This window comes from Pinus tabuliformis, chromosome 2_2, assembly GCF_031772625.1.
Source record: "Pinus tabuliformis cultivar Carrire ecotype Pingquan chromosome 2_2, CPIR1, whole genome shotgun sequence".
Classification (NCBI taxonomy): Eukaryota; Viridiplantae; Streptophyta; class Pinopsida; order Pinales; family Pinaceae; genus Pinus; species Pinus tabuliformis.
The window spans coordinates 846,850,054-846,877,738 of record NC_142300.1 but is presented as its reverse complement, the minus strand read 5'-3'; the positions used below and the strand labels follow the sequence as shown (position 1 = coordinate 846,877,738).

The 27,685-nt window shown below is 40.4% G+C and overlaps 1 protein-coding gene across 2 annotated transcripts in view; it reads left to right on the top strand.

The window, feature by feature from the left end:
- Window positions 1-18,734, top strand: part of LOC149195620 (thioredoxin-like 3-3) — a 269,342-nt gene extending 250,608 nt beyond the window's left edge. For both annotated transcript variants that reach the window (XM_089405375.1, XM_089405374.1), the window contains exon 4: window positions 17,566-18,734. In XM_089405375.1, the coding sequence (XP_089261501.1) occupies window positions 17,566-17,785 (220 nt within the window). In that variant the 3' untranslated portion in view covers window positions 17,786-18,734. The remainder of the gene's footprint in view (window positions 1-17,565) is intronic.
- The last annotated feature ends 8,951 nt before the right edge of the window (window positions 18,735-27,685 follow it).

Genomic DNA, 27,685 nt, shown 5'->3' with positions numbered 1-27,685 from the left:
TGTCCAGACCTTGTCTATCATCAAAATCTGGAACTGTGTCGTTCTCCAAGGGAAGCTGAGCTTCAATCTTCTCTCCCTGGCAATGGCGCCAATTAATGTTATCACCCCAAGAAACTCTCCTAGGTTGTATATCAGAGATGCTTGGGAACATTACAAACTCAACACAAATGTTGGTAAATGGTGGATGAATGGAAGCAATGATGCATATTCAAGCCAGATAACCACTTCTACTATGCTTAACCCCAGACATGGGTGAACACCCCCAGACTACAAGGCTTTAGACCACCAATTACTCACAGTTTGAGGATTAAGTGGAAATGGAGAATACTGATCACACCAGCAGATGCACAGGACCCTGTGATGGCCGGCTGCAACCAGTTGAAAGGTTTGTAAATCTATTTCCTAATGCACAGACAGGATGACAACTCTCTGGCATTAAAACAACAGAAACCTGCATACACATTCAATAATACATACTAGATTCTAACACAGAGGTGGGATGACAACCCCTCTAATGCTAAACATCAAGAGCACATGAAAAATGCATAACGGGCACAGCCTAGAACAAAGAAGAAGTGGAAGGTGAGCAATTAACAGCAAAAGAAGCTTGTATTAGCTGAAAATGAAGACTAGACTCTGCAGGTATCACAGTAGTTACAGTCTCCAGAAGTTGAACCTTACATCAAAACAACATTCATCCCCCTATTACCTTTTGTTTCTTGGTATATATGGAATTTGTTTACAAAATTGCTCTGCTGTGTTACACGAAGAGGGGTCATAATGGACCACCAACCACATTAATTCTTTGGAATGGGCCTCTGCTACAATCTGATTGTCTTAATGAACAAATCAACCTTTCTCTGATGTTCTGCAGTCCTTTTCGGAGCAGGTGGAATGTTGTCTGAGAGGAGCGCCATAACTGATTAATGCTTTGATCTGGTCGAGGCCATCCTTCTCTTTTTTGACCATGTTGTTCCTTGATTGCAGTGGTTGGAGAGTTAATATAGATAGTACCGGGACTGGCAGCCGACCGCCTTCATCTTTCGGGGGCACCGAACAGGCTATGAGCGTGGACAAAATGGCGGAGGCAGAATGAACAGAGGAACAAATCTCAGCCGTCGGGTCACACAAATCAACAACGGAGATCGTTTGATGAGGGGTATCGGGAGGTAGCGCGGACGGGTGAATGCGGGCCGTTGGATCGCAGTCGGGCAGATCCGACGGCGATTGGGCGAGAAAGGTGCGCGGGCGATAACGTGCGGGGGACGGGTACGGTGGTGATAAGAGGTTTTATCGCATCGCCTATCGGAGGAGGCGGTATCCGTATAACGGGCAACGAACACAGTCATGGCGTGACACGTGGTGGAGGAAAACCGCTTCCCCCGCGGGTTATCACGTGTGCAAGTCACGGCGGCGGGGAAAGCGACTACCGTTAGATCGCGCGGTGGATGCGATCAACGACGGGGAAACGATGACGGGTTAGAGAGCGGGAGATCTAACGGAGACCGTTAGATCGGGGCAATCAACGACTGCGATTGCAAAAGCGACAGAGGGTTATATTGGCGCGGGTTCATGTGTTAAGCGCCCGAGCTAAAGAAACATGGGTTTATGCGGGTTCTTGGACTAAAACAGAGATGGCGGGGGTTTAGGAAGATAGAAGGAGAATGGAGGAGTAGGAAGAAACCGACGAATGCGGGGCCCATGCAAGCATATCCAACATTGCCATACCTCTTTGCAATCCATCAAACACCGCAGAAAATAGCAGAGCTAACACTACCAAACCAAGAATCACAATGACACTACTTTGCATAGCGGAATATAAATGACAACAAATCTACTAGTGCACAAAACATCGACAACTTTATACAATTTTCAACCCAAGTTTGTTATATTAATCAGCATATAATACAACAGTCTAGGGCTCCCGTACCAGGGATAATGGCCCTCATTACATCCACTAGTACAAGATACAAACTGGGGCTTGGTGTAAGTACATCAACAACCAATCTACCCTCAACAAGATTCCCTGACCATCTGGCTGATGTAGTAGAATCTCTCAGCTCCCCTCGGTCGTACCATGTACCTGCCCGGTCCTTCGGCTCCCGATCTGCAACTCCTGCCTCTATCAATGCTCCAAGTCCATCTGGCCATTGAACCTCGGCTATCAATCTGCTCACTAGTTGATTGTTTGTCCATCAATGCATCAACACATCGAGACTCCTATTGAGTTGTTGACGACTTCGTTTGTGAACAACTCTCAATCTGCCCACTGTTGCTCCTCAGCTACTCAGGGACTTCAGCCCACCATGGTCTCCTGTGCTGCTCCAATGAGGACCAACATAGGGCACAGAGGGCTTCCACCTATCACTGCAAGATGTTCATCTCCCACAATGAACACGAGCTAGGAGGACTGCCCATCATCTATTGTAGAAGTCCTCCACACACAAGTCTAGGGCTGCTCCACTGCTCCTCTGGTTCGTCAACCCTTGAGATCAACAACTGCCACTCTAGCAACTACTTTTGTCCATCAAAGTGTTACACACCGGGCTGCAACTTGGGCACTCTCACGTTGTCCTCCAACAGACCATAAATGCCCAATCCACGTCCACACTTGGTCCACTCTCATGTTGCCCTCCAACAGGCTACTAGTGACCAAGTTTGCAATAGCATCTGCTCCTAGTCAGGGCATCCAGCACCTAGGAAACCCCTCCATTTGGCTACTAACAGACTTCTCCAATCAGTCCTCTCCTAGGACACACATCCACCTAGCATCCAACCATCAACCAAGATGACATCTGCAACTCCCTGCTGCTGCCACCTTGCTTTGGGATCTGTGCACTTGCAATTCTGGTTAGGTGTGAAAATTCTATCATTGCAACAACTGATTTACTTTTCCTACTTATTTCATCATAAGTTATTCATGAAATTACTTCAACAAACATTAAAATAAACACTGCTGCAAATATCACACTGTAATGCAGAAACAAACATACACATTGGCAGTTATTTTGGACTAATGTCCCTGGAAAAACCCAATGTGGGAAAACGGTGCAGCAAGGGAGGATTTTATTATTCAACAATTTTCTAGTACAAGGTGCCAAATTGGCTTACCCACAGATAAACAAATTTTCAGCAGTTCTTCTTGATCCAGCGTGGGCCCTACTGACCTCTGCGTCAGCTTGAAACCCTCTGTGCCAGTCTCAACCTTCTGCGTCAGCTTGAAACCCTCTGTGCCAGTATCAACCTTCTGCGTCAGCCTGAAACCCTCTGCGTCAGCCTACTGAGGCTTTGCGCAGCCTCTCTGGCCTTTTGCGTCACTCCTGCAGCCTTTGCATGGATGACGCAGGCCCTTCTGTCTCTGCGTAGTCTCTGCTGCCTCTGCGTGGCTTCCTCTGGCTCTGCGTCTGCCTCTTCTGCTTCTGCGCTAATCTCCCGTCTCTCTGTTTCGTATTCGCTGCCTCTTGACTGCTCTCCAGACCACTGGTTCAATTTCTCAGCAAACCCCACTCCAGAAATTGATTTGACTGGTCTCTCTCAGTGTGTTCTCCAAGTGCCCCTTAAGCCTTCTCTTATACTTTTCCTGTTGACATCTCAACAGCCGAGATTAAGTCCCTAATCAACGGCTAAGATTAGATCTGGCTTGATCCATGTCTTTTGGACCATTCTAATACAGATTCATATTAATACACATTAATATTTTATTTTCCTTAAGTTTAGACTTAGGGACTCCATTAAAAATATTAATTATTTTAATATCTCCCGATATGTTTAGAATCTGCCCAAATCCTTTCTGGGTATTGGAGATCTCATCTGCCCCAACCTCTCCACCAAATTTTGTGGCTAGAGCACATCTGATGCTACCCCAAATCAACACTCCCTCTTAGCGAGGACTGTGCTCTAGCAATACTCCTCATTGAGTATTACTTTGATCATCTGGCATCGGTACCTGTGCTGATGCTAGGCCTTCCTGCCCAACATCCTCTACACTGCTGCCTCCTGTACTGCTGCCCATGACTCTGCCACTGCCATTGCTGCATCTGTATGACAGCTCCCTCGGCATATGTGTTGCTGCTGGTCCTTTCTCCCAACACTGCATCCGCACTACAACTCCCTCTGCATCTGTGCTACTGTTGGTCCTTTCTCCCAACACTACATCTGCACTGCAACTCCCTCTTCATTCGTGCTGCTAACACACTACTTTTGAAAGGGGTTCTTTACCATCCCCATCTTTTCCCTGAAGTAGTCAAATTTTGACTTTCCAAGGGCCTTGGTGAGGATATCTGCCACTTGTTCCCCTGTAGGAGTGTAGCTCAACTGTACAACTCCTCGTTGGACACAATCTCTGACAAAGTGACACCGGATATCAATATGCTTCGACCTATCATGGAATACTGGATTCTTAGAGAGTTTGATGCAACTCTGATTATCACACATGATCCTGGTCGCCTCCATATTTCTTCTGAATAGGTTTACCAACAGTTTTCTAAGCCATATGGCCTCACATGAAGTTGTGCTTGCTGCCATATATTCTGCCTCAAACGAGCTCAGAGCCACGAACTTCTGTTTCCTACTGCACCAGGAGGTCATTCCTGATCCAATGTTGAAACAATACCCAGGGGTATTTTCCGATCCACTGAACTTCCTGCCCAATCTGCATCAGTAAATCCACTCAACCTGATATCTTTCCCCTTGTTGTACAAGAGCCCGTAATCAACTGTTCCCTGTAAATACCTGAGAACATGCTTGACTGCTGCGCAGTGGGCCCTCTTTGGTTCCACCATGAACTGACTGAGGGTGTTGACAGTGTGGCAAATATCTGGCCTGGTATTGACTAGATACATCAAGGACCCTATGAGCTGTCGGTATAGGGTGGGATCGACATCCTTGTCTTCTGATGCATCAATATTCTTCCAGTTGGTGATCATTGGCATAGCCATAGGTCTACAGTCTCCCATCCCAAACCTTTTCAGGATTTCTGTAGCATATGTTCCTTACCCAAGGAAGATTTCTCCTTTCTGCTGCCAAACTTCCAACCCTAGGAAATAGTGCATTCGTCCCAGATCCTTCATATCGAACTCTGTGGCTAGATTCTTTTTGCAGTCTTCAATGAGTCTGGATGATCCTGTCAGGAAGAGATCATCCACATATAATACTAAGATAAGTGGCTCGCTCTCTACGACCAGATAGTAGAGATTCAGATTCACGTCACTCTTGACAAACCCCATCTTCTGCAAGTAGCCATCTATTCGACCATACCATGCTCTTGGTGCCTGCTTCAGCCCATACAAGGCTTTCTTCAGTCTGCATACATGAGACTTCTTCTCATGAGTTTCAAAGCCCTCTGGTTGTTCAATGTGTACTTCTTCTTCTATTACCCCGTTTAGAAATGTCGTCTTGACATTCATTTGATGGATCTCCCATCCCATCTGGGTTGCAAGAGATATCACTATCCTAATAGATGTATACCTAGCTACCAGGGCGAAGGTTTCCTCATAGTCAATCCATTCCTTTTGAGCATACCCATTAGCCACAAACTTAGCCTTGTATTTTTCAACACTGCAGTACGCAACATATTTGATCTTGTAGACCCATCTTGAACCTACCACAGATCTGTCTTGAGGCCTTGACACCACCTCCCAGACATCGTTTACCATTATGGAGTTATACTCCTCCACCATCACATCTAGCCAAACCTGACGCTGAGCTGCCTCCCTGAAGCTAGCAGGCTCTCCATCCTCAGCTACTAACGCCTGATACCTGTCTGGCTGTTTTTGCTCCCTTTTATTGTTCCTTGGCTCTCCGATGAAGTTCTCTGCATCACGCAGAATTTGACGAAGTTCCTTGCTGGTTCTTCCTTTGCCAACAGTTGCTTTTGTTCGCTCTCTTCCTCTTCCTGAGAATCTTCCTGATCTGAGGAAGAATTCTTCACTTCCGTTGGTTGAAGAGGCATGACCAACAAATCCTCTTTCGACTGCTCCTCGGAAGGCCATTTCGCAAGATCTTTTGAAAGCTCTATCGTCCATGAAATTTACATCTCGTCGTACTACTACCTTCTTGCTTCCTGGAAGATAGATCCTGTATGTCTTAGCATTCTCGCTATATCCTGTCAGATACCCCTTTTCTGTAGTTTGATCTAGCGTCTTCCCCTTTTCTTCAGGTATGCGACAATATGCCAATCTCCCAAATATCCTGAAATCACTGACTTTAGGTGTCTTCCCAGTGAAGACTTTCTTTGGAGTAATCTTGCCCAATGCCCCATGAGGAGTCCTGTTTTGAACGTAGACAGTTGTGCTGCATGCTTCTGCCCACAGGAATTTTGGCATATCCTGATCATACAGCATGGCCCTAGCTGCTTCTACAATAGTCCTATTTTTCCTTTCTGCCACCCAATTCTGCTCCGGATTGTAGGGAGCTGTCCACTCTTTTCTGATGCCCTCATTAGCGCAATAATCAGTGAAGTCTTTATCGACATACTCTCCACCATTATCTGAGCGCAAGACTTTTATTTTCTTACCTGTCAGATTCTCCACTAGAGCCTTGAACTCTTTGAATCGACAAAAAACCTCATCCTTGGTTTTTAGAAAATAGATCCAAGTTTTCCTCGAGTGGTCATCAATGAAGGTAAGGAAATACTCGGCACCGCTGAGAGCTTTGATGGACATAGGTCCACAAATATCTGAGTGTATCAATCCTAGTACACTCTTGGCCCTGTGGTTGCTCCTAAAAAATGCCACCTTGGCATACTTTCCTAGAGCGCATCCCTTGCATACATCATCTCGTTCGGTACTCGGATCCAGAACTCCTGTTACTGTGCTCCTGAGAATTCTCAGAGCTCCATGGTGTAAGTGACCCATCCTTCTGTGCCATAGTTCGTTCAAGTTTTTGTCCCCATGACTGCCTATTAGTGCCATTGGAGATTCTAATTGTAGTCTATACAACCGATTACTTTTGATCCCGATCTGAACTTTCTTTTTCCAGCTCGGGTGTTTGACGTATACCTATTCCTTAATGAAGTAGACGTCATAGCCCTTGCCTTGTAGTTGTGACCCAGAAAGTAAGTTTATCCCCAATCCTAGTACATGCAGTACATTTGTGGCACGAAACTGCTCTCCCAATTCTGTCTGAAAAACTATGGTACCCTTTCCTACTGGAGTACACTTTGCCTTGTTCCCCATGGTGATCTGAAAGTTCATCTTCTCTTCTCGATATTCTGAGAAACACTCCCTGATTCCCGTCATATGCCATGAGGTTCCACTGTCTATATACCACACTTCTGATGATGCAGCACTAGTCATGCATGCCACTTCTTGTTCTAACTTGGAAGCCAACATAGAGAAATCAAAATCTCTTTCTCTTGTGCAATCTTCTGAAAATCTGCGAGAGTCCCCTGAGGTGGATGCCTCTGCATCGTGGTCTCGACCCATAACTGATTTTTTCTTTTTGTCTTTGATTACTTCCTCTGATACCATGTGAAAATTCTATCACTGCAACGACCGATTTACTTTTCCTACTTATTTCATCATAAGTTATTCATGAAATTACTTCAACAAACATTAAAATAAACACTGCTGCAGATATCACACTGTAATACAAAAACAAACATAGGCACACATTGACACAGTTATTTTGGACTAATGTCCCCTGAAAAACCCAATGTGGGAAAACCGGTGTAGCAAGGGAGGATTTTATTATTCAGCAATTTTCTAGTACAACAGGGTGCTAAACTGGCTTACCCATAGATAGATAAATTTCCAGTAGTTCTTCTGAATCCAGCGCAGGCCCTACTGACCTTTGCGTCAGCCTGAAACCCTCTACGTCAGCCTACTGAGGCTCTGTGCAACCTCTCTGGCCTTCTGCGTCACTCCTGCAACCTCTGCGTGGATGATGCAGGCCCTTCTGCCTATGCACAGCCTCTGCTGCCTCTGCGTGGCTTCCTCTGGCTATGCGTCTGCCTCTTTTGCCTCTGCGCTGATCTCCTGTCTCCCCGTTCTGTACTTGCTGCCTCTTGACTGCTCTCTAGACCACTGGTTCAATTTCTCAGCAAACCCACTCCAGAAATTGAAGGTCTCCCTCAGTGTGTTCCCCAAGTGCCCCTTAAGCCTCCTCTTATACTTTTCTTGTTGAGATCTCAACTGCCGAGATTAAGTCCCTAATCAACGACTAAGATTAGATCTGGCTTGATCCATGTCTTTTGGACCATTCTAATATAGATTCATATTAATACACATTAATATTTTATTTTCCCTAAGTTTAGACTTAGGGACTCCATTAAAAATATAAATTATTTTAATATCTCTTGATCTATTTAGAATCTGTCCAAATCCTTTCTGGGTATTGGAGATCTCATGTGCCCCAACCTCTCCACCAAATTTCGTGGCTAGAGCACATCCGATGCTACCCCAAATCAACATTAGGGCACCCTTAACAACCCTCAACCCTTGCTCAAAACTTGGTGTATCCTTCTCCCATTGGGCTTCTCTTTCTTGCTGTTTTTTCTATGCTCCTCAACCACTGTTTTGGCCCTTGTAATGTTCACACAAGGCACTCTACAGGTGGCTGTCCCTAACAACAGAACAAACTGACCTCAAAACCAAGGAAGAAGGCACTGTTTGAGCTGTGGCGTCCTAGTGATGACTGCGACTGAGTTGGAGGAGCCTTTCTAGCCTTCTCCTACCTCCAAACAACCGTCCACATGCTGTTGTAGCTTTAGCTACCCTTGCAACCCAAACAGAACACCAAACATGAACCAAAACGACACAAAAACAGACCCCAAACTCACCTCTCTGACAGCGGCTCCAATCTGCAGCAAGAACGCATCCAGAATGACAAGGCACACCAAATAGATCTCCTAAGCTTCCTCACGCCTGCGATATCCTTCACAAGGTAACCCGCACTAAATTTCAGAGATTACCTTCCAAAACTTGTACCCTTGCCCTTGCATCCTTGCTACCCTAGCTTTGCTGTAATTTCAGAGCTCCTCCTTTGATGTAGATGCACCTTAGGATATGAAGGAATGACCTCCAATGTCACTCCTATGTATACAATTTCATGTGGTGTTAAGATATAACTTGTGACACTCCAAAAATGTCAAGCTGACCTCCATTTGGTGCCACATTAACCCACAACTTCACTAAAAAATTCATATCTCAAGTTCTAGACCTCAGATTTGAGTGATTTTCAATGCTCTTGGTTACCCTCAGGATCCTTGGGTGCAAATCCCACAGGCTTGGGTTTCATGCCCACAAGTGTTTTTGTGGCCCTCCAACCTCCAAACCCTCGATCCTCAAGGCTTGGAATACCTCCCAAGCTACCAAAAATCAACATGGATAGTTGTAGAGCATCACTTGTATCCATGGGCACCTTCAACACCCAACAGCTTCTGCACTTTGCCCAATATTATTCATGGGCTGATGCACCTGGACCAGCATGCCCCCAACCAACTTAGCAATGATCACATGGTTTCGCAGTTGATCCAGGGCCCAAATGAGGTTTGTCTCATGCATTGAGACATGGGAGGGCTAGTACCATCTTTAGTGCCCTCAACGTTAGAGCAAAGACAAAGATTACACCACTTGGAGACCCATGAGATCTAGTTTTGTGCTCCAAACCCACATTTGGGGTCCACAGGATGATTTGACGGAGATCCAGGGGCCAACCCCTAGACCTTGGTTTTGGAGGCCCTCTACCCTCGTCTTGGCACCTAAGGAGCCCAACGCATGCCCTAAAGGGAAATCTACTAGCATAACATCAACCTTTTGCTCAGTTTGGCTCACATTTGTGGAGATCATTATGTGTTTTTGCAAAGCCACAAGGTCGGCTTGTGACCTTTCTTTTAGCTTGCCCATTATTTTATGATTTGAGGGGCTTGTAGGATAAAATAGAGTTAGGAGGACACATATATATTTAGATATCTTTCATTTGATCTCTCATCATAATCTCATCTTGGAATTTCGGCCTCCTTAATGGAACTCACACTTGTTCTCTTGTGGATGTATTGGATCTTTAGGCATTTTGATATTTGGAGCTGATTTTTGGATATTCTTTGGTATAATGGATGGATTTCTTGCACATTGTCTTGTAAGTACTCTTAATTGTTGAAGATCTATTTTCTATGTCTAATGTATGGAGTAATTGATTCTACTTCATGCTAAATTGTGCCCTAATTTTGTTGAAGATTTATTCAATGCTAGCTAGATGAATGTTGCATGCATTATTCATACATGACATTTTAAGAATTATCCTAGTGGTGAACTCCTTGAAGCTCTCCTATCAAACTCCATTTTTTCCATTGAGTGGGTAAATGCTTGAAATTTTGTTGCTAGGGCATCAATTTTCGGCCTCCTTTGAAACAAGGTTAGCTAAGCTATATCATCCTAGACTCCATATACCCAAGGGACAAGGTGCTAATGCAACTTGTTGGTGATCATTTGCAAATTCTCTCCATATTTTCTCTCTCAAATTAAACCCTTTCAAGGCTAAGTTAGGAAACTAGGGCTTGTTGTGAATCCCTAGGCAAGAGGAATTTTGGTGATTGGAGAGCCTAAACATCAAGAGGATAGTATTTTCCACTAAATTTATCATTTTGGTGGGCATCCACTTCAATTTCATCCATAAATTTCTTTGCCCTAGTTGTTTGCCTAAGAGGGAAACCCTAATTCTCCTTCCTTCAACATAAGGGTTTTCTTGAAGGTTTCATGAGCCTTGGAATAACTGATATACTTTATAAGAAACCTTTTCTCCTATCCCTGACCTTGAGTTACTCCAACACTTGTCGAATCTATCAAACCCTAGGTCTTGTGCCCTTAGTTCTAGGCCTCTATAGAAAGAAAATTGTTTCCTTGTGAAGCCTTGGGCTTAAATTGTGTCTTTCTTGAAGAATTCCTTGTAAGATCATTTCACACATTAACCTTAGAATATCTATTATAAGTGATCTCTCTCTATTGGAACTCCTCCCATCGGTGGAAGCTCGTAAAGAGTAGGGGGTTCTGGTTGTGGTGACAGTGGGCCACTACCCCATTGTTGTCCCAATGTCTAGTTTTTACCTTGTAGGGTTTCCCTTTCCAAGGCTTGCTAGATTTTTCGGCAACGAGGGGTACACATAAAATTTCATAGATATGAAAAAATATAATTGAAATTTATGTAGTCAATGCTTCATATTCATTTTGAGATGTTAATGAAATCATTCAAGCATTCATCAATTGACAATTTGACATTCAACATTTAATAATGATTCGGAAAAAATTATCATTCTCAATGCTCATTGATAGCTCTTAAGTCTCAAACCGATTGCGTAGTGGAATTTCCAAAATGAAGCAACAAAATTAACATAGTTGAATCCTGAATGGAAGTCTTTTGTTGTATCTTCATCCTCATCGTCATTAAGGTCATGAATGAACAAGCTGTCCAAGGAGTCATTGCTCTCCTGCATAGTCTCCTCTTGTGCGACTATAATTGAAGTTATCTTGACAAGGACCTCTGGTTGCAGTTCCTTGACCAGGGATACACCATTGTGTATTGGTCCCATTTTTGGGAAGGACCTACCTTGCACCTTGGGTCTTTCTAGGAATGATTAAGTGTGCTATGAATGTAAAAAAGTTCTTTGCTGCCTTCAAACCCAACCAATTTTTCTTCATTGAATGGAAAAAATACGAGTGCCCCAGTTCCTCTCACAAGATGAGGGATTGGATGAACTAATGAGTGCCCCAATTCTTCTAATGAGAGTAACTATATGGAAAATTCCTGCAACTTTGGAGCATCATCACCATGAAGCTACTGCCAATCAATTGGATCTTTGTTCCTGTTACTGCAAAATCTAGCAGGCCTTGGGCCTTAGAGAGGGAAACCCTACAAGACAAAGCTAGACAAAGTGCTAACAATTGGGTATAGGCCCAATGTCACCTCAGCCAAAACCCCCTTCTTTTTACGGATTTTCACCAATGGGAGGAATTCTGGTAAGAGAAGAAGAGATCAATTCTAAGATATATACGCTGTGAATAAGGTATAAGATGATGTCACTAGGGCTCTTTAAAGAGAGAGGCACAACAATGGTACACGACATCGAAGAAGTAAAACACTCTCAAAGAAAAGCCCTAAAAAGGAGAGGTGCAAGAGCTAGGGTTTGATGTAATTGACGATAATAGGAGTTCCAAAGGTCAAGACCATAGAGAAAAGGTTTCTTGTGATGGATTCCAACAATTACAAGGCTCATGAAACCTTCAAGAAAGTCCTCAAGTTGAGGGAGAAGAAACTAGGGTTTCCCTCTTAGGGCAACACCTAGGGCAAGAGATTTTATGGATGAAATTTGAGTGGATTCCCACCAAAATGATAGGTCAAGTAGTCAAGACCTACCTCTTGATGTTTAGGCTCTCAAACCACCAAAAAGCCTCCCTAAAATTTCGCTCCAAGCCCTAGATTCTCCTTCCTAGCCTTAAAAAGACCGAATTTGAGAAGAGAACATTGTGGAGAATATTTAAGGGTGAACACCAAGTGATTGGACCAATGCCTTGTCCTCTGGGTATATGGAGTCAAGGATGCTCATGAAAAGCCAAATTTGTTTCCAAAGAGGCGGAAAATCGATGCCTTAGGTTATCAAATTCCAGCAAGTACCCCTTAATGATAGTTGGAGTTTCTTGGGAGAGCTTTAAAAAGATTCACCAATAGGAACATTCATTACATGTTATGCATGAGTAACATATGCAACATTCATCTAGAAAGCCTTCAAAATTTATTTTCAACAAATTAGGGCACAATCTAGCATATCTAGAAGCAATAGTTCCATACATTAGACATTCAAAATAATAATATTCAACAAAGAGAACTTACAAGATAACATCCAATATATCCATCCATTTGCCAAAGAATAGACCCAAAGACAATCCAAATTTAGCTTTCCATATATCAAAAGGCATTCCAAGAATCTCCAATCCGCCCACAAGAAGCACGTGCAAAATTCCTAAGAGGTCCAAAATTCACAAGTTTTATGATGATTGATCACAAGTCAGTGATCTCAAATATATATGTGACTAACTAAGGCCTATTTTAGCTTGAAAGCTCCTCAATTCATAAAATGATCTGCAAACACTAAGTTAGGCCACAAGTCAACCTCATAGCCAGTGTAAAATCAAATAGATCACCCATAAGAGGGTTGAAATGTTGACATCATGCATACATAGGCCCTTATAGGGCATGCTTTGGGCTCCTCCAGTGCTAAGGTGAGTGAAGAGGGCTCCAAAAATCATGATCTAGGGGTTGGCCCCAAAATCTCCATGCAAATCATCACGAGGACCCAATTTTGTGTTTGGGGCACAAATGGGTCTCATGGGTCTCCTGGTGATAGAATAGCCTAATTCTACTCCAATGTTGAGGGCTCTGAGGATGGTGCTAGCCCTTCCATGTCTCAAGGGGTGAGACAAACCTCATCTAGGCCTTGAATCAACTGCCAAACCATGTGATCACTGCTAAGCCAACTGGGGCACCCTAGTCCAATTGCATCATCTCATGAATAATGTGGGGTGAAGTGCAGATTGCCAAGGGTGCTATAGTTGCCCATAGAATGGAATGATGCTCCACAAGTAATAGGAGTCCCTTGGCTCTCAATGCTTCACTTGTAGGGTGGCATAATTCTCCATTAGTGGACTTTGGGCCCCAGTTAAGTTGCCCATCCCATGATGAAAACCACCTGCCAATCTAACATAATGTCCAGTGCCACATCTTCACGATTAGGTACAATAATCATTAGTGCTTCTAAGTGGACCAAGCTTGTAGTCAAGGGAAAATTGACACTTCATACGGGGCTTCCCTTCTGAATTTGGGGCTTTGATCATGTAATAGTGTTACCGCCCTAGGTAGGAGTGACTAATAAACGATCCTATTAGGTGTTCCCAACATTTAATGGAAAGACAAATCCGTGGTACACCCTTTAGTCAATAGGTGTCATGTGAATAATGATGGAACGAAAGGGGGATAAAGGGGTCTCATGGCCAAATGCCATGGTCAAAGGGGGAGCTATAATGAGGAAATCCACATTTTGGGCATACAAATGTGAGGAGGGAGCAATCGTGGATGCTTGAGTTACCTCGGCTTGTGTTTTTCCAACCGTCTTATTGCCTTTTTTCTTTTCTTGATTTTTCTTTGTATTATTGCTTGAAGCTCTAGGAAATGAGAGGATGCTTTGATGATGTGTGGTAGTGTTTACCCCCTTAAAGGTCGGGCAATTCATTGCCCACCAAGGGTAAGGACATGCAAAAGTTCCTTTTTAATAATGTAATAGGACAACATTGGCCCAAGGAACTAAGTGATGGCCATAACAATAAGAAGTAGAACTCATACTTGGCTTTTTCCCACGTGCTAATATTAATGTCTTGACCATCTTTTTCATTTTATGATTTTCTTTCTTTTGCTTCTTTCTTGTGGCCCTGATATGCTTTGTACTTTTCTTTTAGTTGCAACAACATCCTGAAGAAAAGTTTCTAGGCCTGGCCCAGATATGTGGACAAGGGGAGGGGGTGTGCTATGATGTCCCAGTGGACCCATGGTCATGTGGACCTAGACATGGGAGATTGGTATGGGGCTTGTAATGTACGGAGGGAAGTGATAAATATGGAATGGGAAAGCAGGACCACATTATCTCAGCCAAGGTTTCCCAAGTAGTTCCCTTCCTAAAGCCATGGGCCATTAGGGGAGGTCCCACTAGACTAGGATTGAATATTTACTCCCCATTTAAGGTGAGGGAGCAAAAGCACGGTCAAAACCCTTCCTTCTTCCAACTCACCCCACGATCCATGCCAAATGGCCAAAATACAAACAAGCATAAGCACCCGAATGCAAAATGAATAAAGTACTTTTTGATCAGAAGCCCACCTTCCAACATGTGATCGTGACAAATGGGCGAGGGGACATATGACTAGTGCAGGTGGCAGAGATATGAATGGCATGACACATCGGCTACAAGGTGTCTCTCAAGGGTTGCTAGTTGTTGGCTGGAAGAGATGAAGAGGATAAAAAATTCTCCTAGGGCTTGTTGAGTAACCAAGTGTAGTGGAATTAGGCTGATTTCTCTACTTGATAATTACTTGTGAATGCTTAGATTTCTTCTTCATTATTTGTTATGTCTTCTTCATCAAGCAATTATACTTCTAGGGGTTGTTGAGTAACCAAGTGTAGTGGAATTAGGTTTGATTTCTCTACTTGATAATTAGTTGTGAATGTTTAGATTTCTTCTTCATTATTTGTTATGTCTTCTTCATCAAATCAGTTATACAAAATGTTCAATATTCCAGGAAAATAAAGAGACGAGACACAAAAATCAGGCTCCAAGCCAGGGAAAAACCTCACAAGGGAGAAAACTCAACAATCTTTCTCTTATAGAATCAGATCAAAATGAGATATCCAAGACCAAGACTAAGACCCAAAACTGCCCAAAATGTCAAGTCCAATCCTCCTCCAAGTCACCTCCAAATCTGGTCAACTCTTGTCAAAGTCAACGATGGTCAAACTGTCCAAATCTGGTCAACACTCTGAAATTTCAGACCTGCAGTGGGAGGCCGAAATTTGGCCCTGTGGCAACCTCAGAAGATTCGGCCTTCTCCACAGAAATTACAGTCCACACGTGCAATCTGTCACTAGGTCAAAAATTTGGTCAAACTTGGAATATTCTTCTTGCTTTTGACTTCGTCCTTCTCTCTCTTTTTGACTTGCTTTGACTCCTCTTCTTCGCTGGTTTCAGATGTATTCTTGTTGGTCGAATGGATGAGCTCCAATAGGATCGAACTTCTAGTTCTTTCTTATATATGGCTGTCCAGGAGGTTGAATAGGTGGCTCTTGGAGGCCTATGCCAACTTGTTCCAAGGATGGCTGACTTTGACCATTTTGGTGGACTTTGACTCAAACAAAAATCCATTTTTCTTTTTCTTACAAATGTCCAAATGGGACGACTCAAATACATTTTCGTTGACTCAAAATAATTTCTTTTTGACTCTATGAGCATGAAGAACATGCTTTGACTAAAATAAAAATATAATAATGAATATAATAAATACATTAATGATAGATTTACATTACATTATGATGACCGACACTAGTTACAATTTCAACAGGGGTCACCCAGCCATGCCTATCTTTCAAAGCAAGCTTGTGAGGAAAACACAAGTTACCCACATGAAAATTGGACATGTTAAGAATGTATTTCGGATGCCTCCTTTGTAGAAACATAACTTTTTTAACAGCATTCATAAATCCTATCACCACCTCTTTATCTTGGGAGGGAGGCCTCCTTGCAGCATCATACCTTTTCATATTAATTGCATGAGCTGCCGTATGTAATGGGGTGTTCAGTTAATTGCATGAGCTGCCGTATGTATTGGGGTGTTCAGTTAATTGCATGAGCTGCCGTATGTAGTGGGGTGTTCAATTTATTCCAACTCCCATGTATAAATGTTTATACCAGCTGTGGTATATGCTGGGACTTTCCTCCTATTTGTGATGGATTTAATCCTCACATACAGTCCATGTTCTCATAAATCACATGTAAACATGGGCTCCCTGTATCCACATAATGGAGCATATCAAATTGGCTATATAAAATCCACAACAAATTTAACATTCACCGAAGTATAATCATACAAAATCACTCGCTTCATCTCAATCAATGCATTTATGATTGATTACCTTTACTATATCACTGATAACTCTGCAAGTTAAAGTCCCCTTCACCTTCAATAGCCGTGGAAGCAGTGTGTGGTAAGGTGCAATTCTTGTAACAGCTGGTTTAAGCAGCTTTATCTTGGCAGACTTAAAGTAAATGGATTGTGAATGGTGGTGCCTACATATAAAGGTCTGAATTTTGCAGCCATTTTCAATTTAAAAAATGCACTGTTCATGGTGTCCAAAATATATGCATGTTGGAAAGTCAATGGCACAATAAATTATTGATTTATGAAATAAATTCTGAGCTGATATTAATGTAAATTTGCAATGATTTAGAATGTAGATACTAAGCTGTACGAGTGAATGCTGAAAATGCTTAGAAAATACCCTTGCCATTGAAAATTTGAACACTAAATGCAGTTCAACACTTCACCTCTCTCTTTCCTGTTGCCCATAACTTTTCTGCAACAAAAACTGCACCAAAAGCCCTCATCTTCTTCTTTGCTGGACTGTCTCTTTAAGCTGTGAATGAAAATGAGCTATGTTTTAGGATTTATGACTTAATGTAGGGGCACCTAAATCTATTGAATAGGCATGTATCCATCAGCATGAGATTTGTAACTCATCTTGACTGTTTCTTTAGAAACTTTGCTATGATTGCCGGATGCTTAACTTTATCACTTGGTATTTCCATTTCCTCTGGGTGCTTCATCTTGAATTTTTTATAAATGTCGTGAACAAATTATTTTCATGTCCATCACAATAAATTTAAATTGGCTTAATGAGTGGCTATTATTCCTTTTATATTTAATTTGAAGTGGCACAAATGTTAACTGGAGATGACTGCTTAACTTGAGCTTTTGTTATATTGCATCTGTTATGGATCCATGCTCAGATTGGTACCAATTTTATGTTGTGCAGGTGCCATGTTTGTAGAGATGTTCTTTCTACCTTCTGTAATCTTAGTAACGAATATCCAAAGTCAGCATTTATTTATGCTGATGTTGATGAGTGTCCAGAAGCAACAAAAGACATTCGATACACTCCAACATTCCGATTTTTTCGAGATGGAGACAGAGTAGACGAATTCTATGGTGCTGGGCAACAGAGGCTTTGTGATCGAGTATGGCTGCATTCATGATCACTTTACAAATATAAATCGTTCTATGTATTAAGCATATTTTCAAAGACCATTGCTGAGAGTGCACACCTATTGGAAAGTCATAAAACTGTCATTGGTTTCTGTTGTAAGAAAATTATATTTTAAAGTTGTCTTTTTGTTAGTTTCTCAACAATTACAATAGCCAACTTTTTCTAATGTAATAAGATCAGAAAAGGTCTGAACTCTAAATGACTACCAAGTTGAACTTGCGGTTATAAAGTATCTCTAAGAAGATTACTGTGTGGCATATGAAGAAGGATTCTATTTCTATGTTCACTTAGCCCCCAATTATGGGATAAACTTGGAGAATCAGCTTTCAAATATTTGGAGATGTGATCTTTAGAAGAAAATTGCAGTCATAATAACCATCAAGGCTGGGTGGTGGCCTTCAATGGGGTTAAAAAACATCATGATAGATTTCAGAGGCAGTCATAATTTATGACTTGTAAAAATATTATCACTGCTCTCTGCAAATTTATTTTCCTTCTGCGTGTCTTGTCAATCTAATAACAATGTCTTACTTTGAGGATATGGCAAAACTGTTCATTAACCACGCTTCTTCGAAAACGTGAAGGTAGTCATACAGTAGGTTTTTTTCATTGTCAGCAATTACTACTCTCAACTCTTCTTTTTAGCTGGCAAGCAGCAAAGGATTCAATCAGACCTCGTCAATGATGATGGGACAAGAGTCCTCCAACTTTGCATTACTCTTTTCTGAAATCATATTTCACAAGCAGTAATGATGCCATGCAATCCCAACAAAAGATTAAAACAGGGTTAGACTCATGCAAGATTGATACACGTATGCCACTTATCAGAGCTGAAAATATTCTTAGGGTTAGTAGGTAATGTTGCCATAAACCAGAATTCATTGCGGAAAACAATTCTGCAGGGACTTATGTATGCATATTTCTATATTTGTCTGTTTGTTTATTTGTGTAAGTGTGTATTTTGAGTACTTGTCCACTTGTGCTGTTTTTATAGCTCTATATTAACTTGGATGGATGTGGGTGTCGGTAGGTGGATGTCTTGATTGCATTAAGATTGGTCGTTGGCACATATTTGTTGGTTTGTATCATAGTTACCAAGTTCGAATGGTGGTCAGTTTAACATACTTGTTGGTTTGTACCATAGTTTGAATTCAAATTCAATATGATATGGCAGAAATCTAGCTGGCTAAAATCCAGAAGAAAATTGGGAGTATACATCTTATAATTACAAAAACATGTTATTTTTTTTCAAAATTTCCAAATGGCAATCATGATTGCAATCTGAATTCAAATTTGATATGATATGGAAGAAATCGTGCTGACTAAATTCCATAAGAAAATTGGGAGTATACATTTTATAATTACAAAAATGTGTTTTTTTTTTCCAAAATCTAAAAAAATTAGAAGTGGCAATCATGATTGCATTCTCCACGAGATCAGCATGTAAAGGATGTTTTAATTTGTTTCTTGATTATAAATATAATGTTTTTGGGCAGTGTACTTCACAGTTAAGATATTTACATGGCAATGGTAATGGTAGCTTAGTGCCCTAGTGCATCACGGGATGAATTTGCTGAAGGTTCCATGTTTCCAATTATTCTACCAAAGCCTCTCACTGGTGGTGGTGACAACGTCTTAGTTCATTTCCGACTCTTTTAAAGAAGATTTCAACTATACCTAAAGTTTTACATATCCAATTTTATTATTTTAGGTACCTAACCTTCTCCTTTACCGAAAGGTCAATGATTTTCTTTGGCCTCTTTTTCAAAACCTCAAATACCCTTAAAAATTTGTTTTCAATCATATAAAAATGTTGCAAATGGAATTAGATGCTGAAACAAGAAGGTCATAGTTTTTTTTGCTAATAACTAATTATATGAGAATGGTGGTTCATTTTTTTTTTTAGGGGGATGAATAGGTTTTTTAGAGGATGCATATGCCAAAAGTTCTTAGTTTCCATCTGTTTTGAAGAAGCCTTTGACTGCACCTAAAGTCGTTACATATTCAATTCTATTGTTCTAAGCACCAACCATTCTTTACTAAAAGGTCACTTATGTTCATTAGCCCTTTATTCAAAACCTCAAATGCCCTTAAAATCTGTTTTCAATCCTCTTATATAAATGTTGCAAATGTAAGTAGTTGCTGCAACAAAATGTCAGTTTTTTTGGCATAGAGAATAATGGTCATGTATATAGAGGAGGTGATCTTAGACATGAGGGCTTGAGAAACATTCCAAGAGCTTTTTCAAGAGAAAATAGTACGAAGTAATGGTAACAAAACAATAAGGAACCATAACATAAGATAGCATGCTAAATGAGAATAACTTGTTGATTAGGGAAATATGGAATGTCAAATGGTAAAATGAAGTTTAAAAGGTAAGTGTTTAATACTAAATAACACTGAATTATTAATGAAAGTTAAAATGTTATGATTATATTCATAATTGCAAAGCCAAAACTATCATAGAGTCAATGGGTAATCTCATACCTCTGATCATCAACATCATTGACAATGCATGGTAGAGGCATTATCATTGTTAGCACTTTTGTTTAAAATATTTCCATGTAAGACATCATCCTTGTTGATGTGATGTATGGATGTGGAAGATGATCTCACCACTGGTGCTTGATGTTGAATTAGATGCACTAATAACAAGGGGACCTCTTATACTATTCTTGAAGTGAATTTATTCCCCTCTAGGGATTTTATTTTCAAGTTTAAATTGTAATAAATGCTAGTTAGACTTTACCATTTGCTAGTTCCCAAATGGTTTCTCTTTTTACTATGGATTAACTCATGTGTGGCTCAACTATTTTCGCATGTTGATGGAAATAGTATCATATCAATACAAGAATTTACTTGTAACAATTTTCAAAGGTATATCAAAACTGAAAACATTTGTGGTGCACTACCTATTTGACTAAACAACTTGATAAAAAATGTTTGCAATTGAGGCGTCTCATGTATATGGAGAAACACTACCAATGAGTACGGGTGACCTTTATATGGCGCATAATTCGTCAATCCCTTTCATGTATGATATTGAGTGTGTTCATCTCTAATCATGTATCTTATGATCGAGATCCATCATTTCCCTACAACTATAAAATCTCTCCATAATATCTCTATTATTTGGCACAAAAAGTGATTGGGAGTTGGAGAAAGTTTTATAATATTTAATGGTCTATGCAACATATACATCCTATGGTCCATAATGTCACATATAAATTTTATTGTGATGGATCATTATTATATATTGATAATATATGTTTATTTTGTCATGTTCATGCTCTTGGATATGAAATGCATACATGTAACATTAAAATTGTCCTTAAATAGAGAGAATTTATTTTACACATGGTCAAAATAATTCATTGAAAATTGTATACTCTACTCATATACTCTCTTTATTTGATAAAAGGGACTTCAACGCCTGCATTGCATACAAGCAATTTCAATGTAATATTTTGCTCTACCTCTTTACAATGCAATGAGATGGGTATCAAACCTTGTTACTAGGTTTGAACAAATTTGTAATTTGTATTTTCTAAATATATTTTACTCGGTGTATGATTAAAATGATAAATCTCATTATTGGTTTTGCTTGAGATATATTTATTTGCACACAACCTATTTTACCAATGTCATGGCAGATTATATCTATAAAATGTGCTACTTAAGATGTCCAAAATGATTTATGGAAATACTCCATCAATAGCTCGCCAATACAGATGCAATTGGTGAGTATGTTGTCATTGATGTTAAAGTGAGAGCAGATGCAACATGTGAAAGAATGTACATAATGTAGAGTGAGTGCAGATATCGTCATTGATGTAAGGGTTTGGAGGCCATTGATGCTTGATGATGCAGTGATGAAACACTAACTAATCCTAACACTTGGATTTGGTTTCCCGGACAATTGACACAACCCACCATTCTTGAGGGTTTTGATAATGTAGATCATTGAATTTATATTGGAGACCCTTGTCATTAGATTCTACTCGTCACATTGATTTCGGTGGTATGTGGACCGTCTCATCGGCCTTAACGATTTGTGAGAAACAATTAGTTAAATTCAGTGACCCAATTCATGGGCAAAAACCCCAAAGGCTAACTAAATGGAAACAATATGTGTTTATGTGGGTCAGAAGGATTGAAGGATTTAATTAATCGATGACATGACATCTTTTATGATGATGTGGCTTCAACACATTGATGAGGTGGCAACACATACTCATTTGAAGGAATGGTTCAAGGAATTTTGTTTTATGATTAACTTGTGGTCCTATGTCAAATCAAAATAATTGTTGGTTTGATGCAGGCCCAATTTTGAGCCTCCTAAAATCCCACAGTGCCTAGATTCCTTCTAAACGCTCCCTTCAACCCCTACTCACAATTGCTTTAAGGGATTATAAATCCATTTTTAATAATTCACAATGAGAGGATTTTAAATACAAAGTGGGAGGAGCCGCAAGGGTGTACAACCCTTTACCAAAACCACTAGATTCAAACTTTTTCTAATATCGGAGCTGCTTGCAGCCTCGTTTGGAATATTAGCGCACCCAGTCTCCGCCTTAGAACCGCGCTATTTATATGCCCTTATTAGAATTGGAGCCTAGATACCCGGATCTCCTTTTAATAACACCCTTTTAAACCTTACAGGGTTGCGAGCATTCGGTCTGGCCTATTTGTCTCTCCACATCACTGCTTCCACTACCGTGTTCTTGCACCATTGTCGCCTTTCCACGTGAGCCTGCTCTTCCTTATGTTTGACGCCTTTTTTCTTTTAGAAATTAATAGAAGTTTCGAGCTTCTATCTTCCAGGTATGGCCCACTTTTCCACGTCTTCCATTGCGCCACATATATGCCACCTGTCAGCCCCATTTATGCATGACTCTCAAATAAAATTTCTTCTGGGTTGTATAGTCTTGGGCAACAGAAAAATTCTTGTCTTATGCTGTCCCCGTTAATAGGCGGTTCCTTGAGCCCGACGATTTTTAAAGGAATGATTCATAAATGTTATGAGCTTCTGACCCTTCGGCACGACGTCTAACTTCATCTCCCGACTTTGTCAAGTGAATTATCTCGACACTCTCAAATGACAAATTCTTGTTCATTTCAAAAATGCATAAGTGTTGTGCCGCTCCTCTCTGCTCGACTCATATTCTTGCTTTGCTCTGTGAACACTTGTTTTTTTTTTGCAAGGTTCGCTTCCTTTATATGATCTCAGCTTCTCCGCTCCCTTCACGCTTTATGACACCTTCTGCAAGCCTCCTTTAAATGAGATATACAATGGATTTCCCATTCAACCTTGTCATCTATTTAACATGGAATTGTCGATTTGCAGTTTGACACAACACATTGTTGAAATATAAGAATTGTAGGACTAGATATTGAGAAAAGATCTATCCACACTCCCATTGCATTGCAGGAATTTACAGGGTAAGTTCCTCAAATAGAACACCAAAAGACACCACTCACAAATAGATCACAGATCAATACACTAGTATTCCTGACGTGGTTAAAACCCTCAAAGAGGGAAACAGTCTACGGCATGAGCCAATGTGGCCACTTCTGGCAATTTATTAATAAAAGAAAGAAAATTTACATAAGCTTCTCTCATGAACGGTCACCCTACAAATGACCCTCCATGCTCTTTAAATAGAGATCATGAACCAATCAGGTGTTAAGCCACGGATCTAGTGTCAGTAATACCGAGGAGAGAATGAACCGTCGGATCACTTCATGTCTAGAACATATCGTGACCATTAGATTGTAAGTTACAAATGTACATAGTAAAGAAACACACTTTACCTAACTCTACACTAGACCAAGTTATATTTAACTATTTCCTATGTGTTGGAATACCCTAACATCGCCCCTTAAGAACAACTTGGGATAGGATTGAAGGATGTACAAATATGACACAAAGAAGGAAGGAGGCATTAGAGCCTATCACCCCTTAATGACAACTTCCTGAACTCCAACCATAAATCGAAGTTTAGTAAACTTCGTCTCTGTGAACGCCTTTGTAAATATTTCTGCAACTTGATCATCGGTTGAACAATATTTCACTTCAAGAACATGGTCATGAATGAGCTTTCTGATAAAGTGCATGTGTAGTTCAATGTGTTTGTTGTGTTGATGTTGGACTAGATATTTGCATAGTTGAATGGCACTTTCATTATCACACCAAAGTGTAGTCGGATGTTGCTGCTAAAACCCAAACTCTGACAGGATCTGACAAAGCCACAGGGCTTCCTTACTAGCTTCTACGACTCCATGATACTCTGCTTCTGCTGAAGAGAGAGAAATGGCACTTTGTTTCTTGCAAGCCCATGTAATAGGTCCAGAACCAAGAGTGAAGACATAACCTGCAGTAGACTTCTGATCATCAGGGTCACCAGCCCAATCGGAATCAGTGAAACCAACCAATAGAGGAGATGCCTCTACACTGTAATGAATCCCAAACTGCATTGTACCTTGAACATAACGAAGTATTTTTTTAGTTGCTTTCCAATGACTTTCATGTGGGTTTTGCATAAACTGATCAATAAGGACAACAACAAAGGAAAGGTCAAGACGGGTATGGGTCAGATACAAAAGTTTTCCTACAGGCTGATGGTATAAGGTAGCATCAACTTCAGGGGAAGTACAAGTGACTGAAATTTTAGCTCTAGACTGAAAGGGAGAAGGCACTGGCTTACAGTCTTCTATGTGAAAGTGGCGTAGAAAATCATAGGCATAGTTGGATTGGGAAAGGTAAATACTTTCCTTGGATTGCAAGACTTGAAGACCAAGAAAATAATGCAAGTGTCCTAAGTCTGTCATTTCAAACTTCTTTTTAAGGTTGGGCTTCACATGGTTTATAAGGTTGGAATCACTAGTAGTAAGGATAAGATCACCAATATAAAGAACAAGAATGTAAGAGACTTCCCACTTTCTTAATGTAGATAGTATTGTTAGAATGGCACCTAGAAAAACCAATATCTAAAAGAAAGCTATCCATTTTGGCATACCAAGCCCTAGGGGCTTGCTTGAGACCATAAAGGGATTTCTTAAGCTGACATACAAGGCTAGAGTCTGTTTGCATAAAGCCAGGAGGTTGTTCCATATAGATTTCTTCATGCAAGTTCCCATGCAAAAACACAGATTTAACATCCATCTGATGGTCTTCCCATTTGAAAGAGGCAGCAAGGGAAAGAACAAGGCAGATAAAGTTCATTTTGGCAATATGGGAGAAGGTTTCACTATAGTCAATGCCTTCAACTTGTGAAAAACCCTTAGCAACAAGATGAGCTTTATGGTTATCAACTTTTCCATCTGGTCCATACTTGGTTCTGTAAACCCATTTGCATCTAACAAGTTTTCGTCCCTTTGGAAGAGGAACAAGATCCCATGTATCATTTGCCAATAATGAATGATATTCTTCATTCATGGCTGCGTCCCAATCTGGATGGCCTGAAGCTTCTGCAAAGGTGTCAGGATCATAATTTGTTGAAGCTTGAGCCAGCAAAGAAGAGGCTCTATCGAACTGAGAACATGTACGTCGTTGATCTGTAGGATCACCTACTGCATCTCGAGTAGCACGAACCCATTTTGGAAGCTGAGGAGTTGAAGGAGGATCCTGAGAAGGTGGGGGAGGATTGTCATCCTCATTGTCATCATCTGAAGAAGAAATAGTTTTAGAAGTAGAAGGGATAGAGAGAGGTGGCACATCCACTGAACTAGGCTCGTAGGCCGATACATTTTCAGCAAACTTTACATCTCTTCTAATGATAACATTTTTGGACTTAAGTGGAATAAGTCTATATCCTTTGACATCTTCGGAATATCCAACAAAAATACATTTTCACTCTTAGGTTCTAAAGCTTTATGTTTCTCATCTAGAATATGGGCCAATGCTTCACTTCCGAAAACACGAAAGTGACTTACATCTGGTTTAATTGAGCTCCATGCTTCTTTTGGAGTGATATTCTCTAAAACCTTAGTAGGAGTGCAATTTACTATGTAATTTGCACAGTTAATTGCTTCTGCCCAAAAATTAAGACTAAGTCCTTTAGATTGAAGCATACAATTAACCATTTCCTTTAAAGTGCGATTCTTCCTTTCAACTACACCATTTTGTTGTGGAGTATATGGAACAATCTGTTGCATTTGAATTCCATTCTCAGTGAAAATGTTGATGAATTTGTTGTTAACATATTCTCCGCCGTTATTAGATCTTAGCTTAAGAATTTGATGTCCAGATTGTTTTTCAACAAAGGCCTTAAAGGCTGAGAACAATTTAAATACTTCACTTTGAGTTTTAAGAAGTATACCCAAGTGCATCTGAAGAAATCATCAATGAAAGTTGAGAAATACTTGTAGCCAGAGAATGAAACAACTGGAAGTGGACCACATAAATCACTATGCACAAGCTGTAAAGGGGTTGAGGCGTGCTAAGAGGCACGTTTTTCAAAACTATCCTGGTGATGTTTTCCGAGTACACATCGAAAAAAAACACCATCTCTGCAAGATACCATAGGAAGACCTGTCACCATATTTTCTTTACATAGATTTTGAAGAGAGCGATAGTTTAAGTGACCAAATTGCTCATGCGAAAGTTTGCTCACTTCATCATTATGAGCAACAAAGACCGAGGGAAGAGTTGATGACCCAAAGTTGTTAAACTTATACAACCTTGTAGAATCATCAGTAACGACAATAGATAAAATCTATTTAGGATCTCTTAGGTCCTTAATTACAACATCGTGAGGTGAAAATTCAATGGTTTTACCTTCACCTGAATGAGTTATCTGATATACAGATAGAAGGTTGCAGGATAAGGTTGGAACACATAATACATCATTAAATTGACCATTGTCTAGATGAACAGTTCCTGTCCCTACAACACTAAGAGATCTATTATCGCCAACATATATATTTTTGGTGTTACAATCATTTAAAGAAGAAAACATGGCTTTGTTTTTGGCCATGTGATAAGAACCTCCAGAATCAACGAACCACTCATGAGAATGAGAAGAAGAAGATACATTTAGTGCATAACCAGACTAAGATGCTTGACAACCACATGCAGAAAGTGCAATTCCTGAAGATGAAGTTGAAGTTGAAGAGTGCTCCAAATGGATGTTATGCTTCTTCATTGCTACTTCCATGGCTTCCAACTTCTTAAAGCATTTGGATTCTAAGTGGCCATCTCGATTACAAAAGTTGCAATGTCTATCTGTCTTCTTCCCTTTGTTTTTATTTGCCTTATCATTTTGTTGAATTGATTTTTCATTTTGACACTGAAATTGCTTAGGACCCCTGTTTGGTTTAGGACCCATTTTTCTAGGATACTACTTCTTGGGATTCTTTGAATTTGGTTGCTGCTGGGCGGCTAAGACTTTCTTAGAAGAGTTTCCAAGATTAAGAAGGCCAAGATGTAAGAGTTTTTCTTGTTCTCTTATTAAAGAATCAGAAAAGGCATCAAAAGAGGGGGACTTGTAGTTTTGTACTTGAGAAATGAATGCTTCTCTAGTAGAATTGAAGGTGGAAACAAACACAAAGTATGCTAGTCCCAACATAGTAAGAATGGAATAGATAAGGCTGCCATCTTTTTTCTTAACCTTAACACCTTCCAAGAGAAGTCGAAGGGACTTGAACTTGGACAAAAAATCTTCAATGGAAGAAAAATTTTTCGGGTCCAATGTAAGCCATTCATTTTCGAGTTGATGGGCTCTAATTTCATTTTTAATTCCAAAAAATTTAGTGAGTTGTTTCATTACTTCATTAGTGGTATCAAGTTTTGCGATATGGAATCTAAAGTCTGGAGAAATAGACATCCCTATCAACCCACGTGCTTGATCTTGTCTATTTTCTCATTTGGCTGCCTTATCTTCATCTT